General features: G+C 35.7%; 1 protein-coding gene across 1 annotated transcript in view; it reads left to right on the forward strand.

Moving 5' to 3' along the window:
* LOC107653872 (laminin subunit alpha-1-like) overlaps positions 1–6,898 on the forward strand; it is a 60,766-nt gene that overhangs the window by 12,656 nt on the left and 41,212 nt on the right. Inside the window, exons 5-11 of the mRNA XM_016440741.1 lie at positions 2,305–2,484; positions 3,209–3,298; positions 3,619–3,736; positions 4,160–4,338; positions 4,702–4,863; positions 5,977–6,078; positions 6,243–6,457. Coding sequence (XP_016296227.1) covers positions 2,305–2,484; positions 3,209–3,298; positions 3,619–3,736; positions 4,160–4,338; positions 4,702–4,863; positions 5,977–6,078; positions 6,243–6,457 — 1,046 coding nt within the window. The remainder of the gene's footprint in view (positions 1–2,304; positions 2,485–3,208; positions 3,299–3,618; positions 3,737–4,159; positions 4,339–4,701; positions 4,864–5,976; positions 6,079–6,242; positions 6,458–6,898) is intronic.

A 6,898-nucleotide genomic window follows, 5' to 3' on the forward strand; every position in this document is an offset into this window, starting at 1 on the left:
AAGGCTGCCTGATGCACACCTAAAATTTGAATGCAACGTTTTTGCATTTGAATGTGGATTTTTATTTTAAATTCTTAAATTCTTATTTTAAATTTATTTTCGACAGCCCTAGTCTCTGTGTGTGTGTCTGTGTCTGGGTGTGTGTGTCTGTGTGTGTGTCTGTGTGTGTGTCTGGGTGTGTGTCTGTGTGTCTGTGTGTGTGTGTGTGTGTGTGTGTGTGTGTGGAACAACACAGCTGTTGAAGGTCCTCCAGAGGTGTTTGAACAGCAGGCGGTGTGTGTTTAGTGTGCTGCTCATGCTGTCTGGGGGGCCGCAGGCGATAACGGGCCCCAAATGGCCCTTTGACTTGTGTTTGTTTGGTCAGATTGCAGCTGAATTCCTCTGATGCTCTTCTTTCTCTTGAATGTGTGAATCTGGTGGGATTTTACTCATAAAAAGATAAAATAATAACAATGAGAAGGAAAAGGCAAACACACAATGATTTGCTCTGTCTAAATGTTATTGTGTCTGTTTCTGTTTGGATTATCCAGACGCCCTTGAGTTTGTCCAGACGACACAATGTTTTACGTTTTCAGGAACTGATGTCTCTGAAAACAATGATTATTTTGTCTAAGTTGGTGTAGGGCAATAGTACATACAGTTTGCACAGTATAAAAACCATTACGCCTATGGAATGTCCCCACAATTCACAAAAACAAACCTTTGTGTGTGTGTGAGTTGGTGTGTGAGTGTGTGAGTGTGTGTGTGTGTGTGTGTGTGTGTGTGTGTGTGACTGTGTGGGTGTGTGTTTAGTGTGCTGCTCATGCTGTCTGGGGGGCCGCAGGCGATAACGGGCCCCAAATGGCCCTTTGACTTGTGTTTGTTTGGTCAGATTGCAGCTGAATTCCTCTGATGCTCTTCTTTCTCTTGAATGTGTGAATCTGGTGGGATTTTACTCATAAAAAGATAAAACAATAACAATGAGAAGGAAAAGGCAAACACACAATGATTTGCTCTGTATAAATGTTATTGTGTCTGTTTCTGTTTGGATTATCCAGACGCCCTCGAGTTTGTCCAGACGACACAATGTTTTACGTTTTCAGGAACTGATGTCTCTGAAAACAATGATTATTTTGTCTAATGTGAAGTTTAGACTCTGGATAAGGCATCAGAATGAAATGATCTCTGAACAGTTTGACTCAATCAGAGCAAAAATCATTTTCAAAAGGTTTTGTAATTAATTTTTTTATGTTTTTGTTCTCTTAAACTTATTTCTTTCCTTTACATCAAAAACATTTCCAATGTTTTTGTCAGTCGAACCCCTTTGACCTAAAATATTTACTTGAAATATCAGGGTTATAATAAACAGAAACCATAAAAAATATATATATATATATATATATTCAGTACTTAAACTAAACGTTAATAAAATCAAATAAAATGCAAGAAAATCTTAAACTCGTTTCAGCTAGCTGCCAAAAGCAACCTTTTTCATTTTTATTTAGTTTACTTGATATACTAAAATAAATAAAACTGAAACAAAAATTTATATACTTATTTAAAAAAAAAAAGAATAAAACACACACACACACCTATATAGTTTTTATTAATATTCTGAATTGTTTTTTTTATTTCCATTTTTTATTTAGTTTTATGTGTGTGTGTGTGTGTGTGTGTGTGTGTGTGTGTGTGTTTTTGTGTGTGTCTAAGTTTTATGTGTGTGTGTGTGTGTGTGTGTGTGTGTGTGTGTGTGTTTGTGTGTGTCTATAGTTTTTATTAATATTCTGAATTAGTTTTTATTTCCATTTTTAATTTAGTTTTAGGTAAAGTTTTAGTAATTTTGTTGTGTTTTTGTAATTTTTATTATTTTTTATAAGTATTTCTTAGTTATTTTAATACTTGAACTGAAACTAAATTAAAATGAGAAATGTTTCCTTGGCAACTAGCTGAAATAAAATAACCTAAAGTTTTTTAATATTAAATTTTATTTCAGTTAACGTTTATTTTATTTCAGGTAACAAATATGTTTTTTGATGGCTTTAATTTTAGTTAACAATAATAACTCTGTGTCACAGCTGGTCAAATAATACCATTTTTGTATCATTTTTAAAATGTCGGAATGCTGGGAACAGTTTGTATCATTTATTGGTGTGATATAAATGATATCCAATGACTCCAATTTTGATGCAGAGACAGTCTGAAACAAATGTATCACATCTAGAGGTAATTAACTGATTGAATAAACGATAAAAAGAGGATTTATGCGAGTTAAAAGAGTCTTTCCTCAGACGAGTGGAGGTGTGAAAGTGTGCCGTCTCTCCTCAGATCCACACGTCTCTCATAAACGGCCGACCCAGCGCAGATGATCTGACCCCAGAGCTGCTGGAGTTCACATCCGCTCGCTTCATCCGGCTGCGTCTGCAGAGGATCCGAACGCTCAACGCCGACCTCATGACCCTCAGCTACCGCGACCCCAAAGACGTGGACCCCATCGTCACCCGGCGGGTACGGAGCACCGCTTCAAACCAGCTTTAGACTTTTATAAATGCAGTGTTGTGGTCTCAGATGGTAATACTGTGAGATGATCACCATATTTATGCATTAGGCCGATGTCTTGCATTGCATTCATGATGTACATATTATCAGTTCATGCATTTCCTGGGAATCGAACCCATGACCTTGCTGTTTAAGAGCCATGTTCTACTGTTTGAGCTACAGTAATTCTCATATAACGGGTTTTTTAAATATTTTAAATATTTAAAAAAAATCATGTTAAATATTTATATAACATTATTTTTAAAGGGTATTTTGAGATTTAATTAAAAGATTTTAAATATTAATTTAAAATATTACATTTTTATATAAATAAATAATAAATTATTTATATAAATTTAAAATATTTGTAAATATTTAAATGTGTATATATAAATTATTTATAAATTCTAAGCTATTTATTTATTGAAACTACTATTTTTTTTTTTAAATATTAATTTTAGATATTTCTTGATTAATTCAACATTCAACATTATTTTTAAAAGGTACTTCAAGGCATGGTACTCTTTTGTTAATAGAGTTGACTCTGTCCTGCTCTGGTTTGCAGTATTATTACTCCATCAAGGCTTCTTGGGGCTTATAGCTTTATTAAAAGGTACTTCAAGACATGGTACTCTTTTATTAATAGAGTAATAGCTGAAGTGACGGACTAACTCTGTCCTGCTCTGGTTTGCAGTATTATTACTCCATCAAGGACATCTCGGTGGGCGGGATGTGTATCTGTTATGGCCACGCCCAGAGCTGCCCCTGGGACCCTGTTACCAAGGTAACTGACAACAAGCACCATCCCATTGGAACTCGAGCTGTCAATCAAATGTGAACTTAAGCCCCGCCTCTCTGAAGTCACTATAATTGTGCCTGCAGTCGTAAAAATGCTGATCACTTGAATAAAGTGATATTTATTTTATATACATAAAATACAATACTGTAGATTAAAATAAACACTACGTATGATATTGTGTGTGTGTGTGTGTGTGTGAGTGAGTGGATGCATCAGTGTGGGTGTGTGTGTGTCTGTGGGGGTGTGTGTGTGTGTGTGTGTGTGTGTGTGTGTGTCTCACTCGCTCCTCTCTTTCGTCTGCACAGAAGCTGCAGTGTGTGTGTGAGCACAACACTTGTGGCGAGAGCTGTAATGAGTGTTGCCCTGGATACCATCAGGAGCCGTGGCAACCTGGAACGCTTTCCGATGGAAACACATGCGAGAGTGAGACACAAAATAACACTGACTTCAAAACAACACAAACAAAAAAGTATCTTTTATTTAAAATGTGTGTGTATGTATATATATATATATATATATATATATATAAATTATTGACTTCAGTACAACAAATACTACAGAACATTATTAAAAAGTAAATTAATTTATGAATTAATGTATTAAATATAATAAATATTATATTTGCATATTTAAATATAAAGATAAAATATACTTTTATTATTCATGTATAAATATATTTATCTTATTTGAATACAATAATATGTGTTGTATATTTTATTATTCATTTTGCATTGCAGTAACTGAAAATAAAGTCATGATGCAAAAAAATCTTTCACTTAACCACAAAAACAAGCACACTTTCATCTCTAACCGGCTGATCTCTGTGTTTTCTGTCTCGTTGATCAGAATGTAACTGTCACAATAAGGCTGAGGACTGTTACTACAATCAGACGGTGGCAGATCTGCGGCTGAGCGTGAACACACTCGGTCAGTTTGTGGGAGGAGGAGTGTGTGTGAACTGCTCCCAGAACACAGCGGGAGTGAACTGCCAAACCTGTGCGGACGGATACTACAGACCACACCAGGTGTGTGTGTGCGTGTGTGTGTGTGTGTGTGTGTGAGTGAGTGAGTGAGTGAGTGAGTGAGTGTGTGTGTGTGTGTTTGGATGGGTAAATGCAGAGCACTAATTCCAAGTATGGGTCGCCATACTTGGCCACATGTCACACGTCACGTCACACACACACACTCACTCACTGACACACACACACACACACTAAAATAATTAAAGCTGACATAAAATGTAATAAATACTATATAGACATAAAAAAAAGCTAATAAAAATCATCAACAAAATTACTAAAACTTAAACTAAAATTAAAGTGAAAAGAGAACCTATAAAAATAAAACCTATAACAAATACGAATGCGGTTTGTGTGGTTGATTCTCAGGTGGAGCACAGAGACGGCGTTCTCCTCCGACCTCTTCAGAGCTCCAGCATCTTCACGTCTCCCGTCTCAGACGACAACCTCATCGTCTCTAACCTCTCTGCGTCCGCAGGAGTCCGGTCCGAGTGGTCGTGGGCTGCGCCGGAGTCTTTCCTCAACAACAAGGTGATCAGCAGCAGCGCTCCTCACTGCTATCTCTGTTCACAGCCTCCGGTCTGTCATTACACTCAGACTCATTAGCACATGTACAGAGAACTAGCTTCTGCCCCGGGTGATTAATCACATTAAAAGAAGTAATTATAACATTCATTTCCATCAGCTTGCAGTGAAAGATCTCTCGATTCAAGATGATATCAGAACTGTTCCTGAGATTACAGTCATTGTGGATGTTATTTTTATTACTTTTAATGCACTTATTGTTTTGCACAAAAAAGGAACATATTCTTTAAATATGAACCTAAAATCGCGGCGAATCACTGCACGAGTGAGTCATTGAATCATTCACTCAACCGATTCGTTCAAACGGCGGATTGATTCAGTAACATATTTTTCATCTAAATAATGACACTGTTGTCTTTTTTAGAGCTGCTTTAAAGCTGAAATCGAATTGATTTCATAATTAATTAATTAATATTACAACATTAACATAATTTTCCGGTTTGTTTCTGTGAAGTTGCTTTGAAATGATCTGTATCACATAAAGCGCCATCGAAATAAATGCGACTTGACTTGAATTAAAACAGTATATAATGACCTACAATCATCTGTGAACCCGTTTAAACACATTAACACAGTATTGTCATAAATGTGACCCTGGAGCACAAAACCAGTCATAAGGGTCAATTTTGTGAAATTGAGATTTATGCATCAGCTGAAAGCTGAATAAATGAGCTTTCCATTGATGTATGGTTTGTTAGGATAGGACAATATTTGGCTGAGATACAACTATTTGAAAATCTGGAATCTGAGGGTGCAAAAAAATCTAAATATTGAGAAAATAATCTTTACAGTTGTTCAAATGAAGTTCTTAGCAATGCATATTACTAATCAAAAATTAAGTTTTAATGTAGGAAATTTACAAAATATCTTCATGGAACATGATCTTTACTTAATATCCTAATGATTTTTGGCAAAAAATTTGGCAAAAAGAAAAATGTATAATTTTGACCCATACAATGTATTGTTGGCTATTGCTACAAATATCCCCCAGCGACTTAAGACTGCTTTTGTGCTGCAGGGACACATATTGTTAATATACTGTCATCATTTGTCTTATAGCTGACGTCATATGGAAGTTTCCTGAACTACAGCGTTGCTTATGACACGTCTGAGGAAAACGTGGACCGCACGCTTCAAGCTCATTTCAGCGTAATTATTGAGGTGAGATGATAATTATTCTGCTTTCATGTAATGCTAGAACAATCGTATTATTGATTAATCACGAACTTCTGCTTGAGCTGTTCACGTACTGAGACTCAAGTGATGAGTTTATTAGATATATAATTGTTTATGTGCGGCATGAGTGTGGATCTGGTGTGTTTCAGGGAAACGGGCGGATGCTGCGTGAGGCTCGGTCCGCTCGTCTGCTGCTGAACGCTCACACCGAGCAGCACGTCTCGCTCCTGATGCTGCCGCACACGCTCAGAGACGCTCGCAGCAGGAGCCACGTTCAGAGAGACGAGCTGATGACGGTGCTGGCGGACGTCGCTGCGCTCAGGGTTCGAGTTCAGCTGGAGGACAGCGCTGAGGGAACGCTCAGGTCACACAGAGATTCACTTCAAATTCACTGTTTTTAACTTCGTCACATAAAAACAATATAGGACACATTCAGTGGCAGACCATTGCGTATGACACATCTGATGCATGTGAGAAAGTGTATATATATATATATATATAATCATATTCATTTATTCAGCAGACACTTTTATCCAAAGCATCACAAGCATTTTAGCAAATATAATTATTTGTACTTGACATAAAACTGTATTTTAGATTTTATATATTATTTTTGTAAATTTATATTATTTATATATTATTAATATATGTAATTATTAAAAATGTTGTAATATTAATATTATTAAATATATATAGGTATTTTACATTATTTTATTTTTATATATTATATATTTTATTTATTATTTATGTAAATAAATTAACATTTTATGTTATTGATTTATTTGTATATTATTTGTTATTATTA

Source organism: Sinocyclocheilus anshuiensis, unplaced genomic scaffold (assembly GCF_001515605.1).
Source record: "Sinocyclocheilus anshuiensis isolate Anshui unplaced genomic scaffold, SAMN03320099.WGS_v1.1 scaffold1994, whole genome shotgun sequence".
Classification (NCBI taxonomy): domain Eukaryota; kingdom Metazoa; phylum Chordata; class Actinopteri; order Cypriniformes; family Cyprinidae; genus Sinocyclocheilus; species Sinocyclocheilus anshuiensis.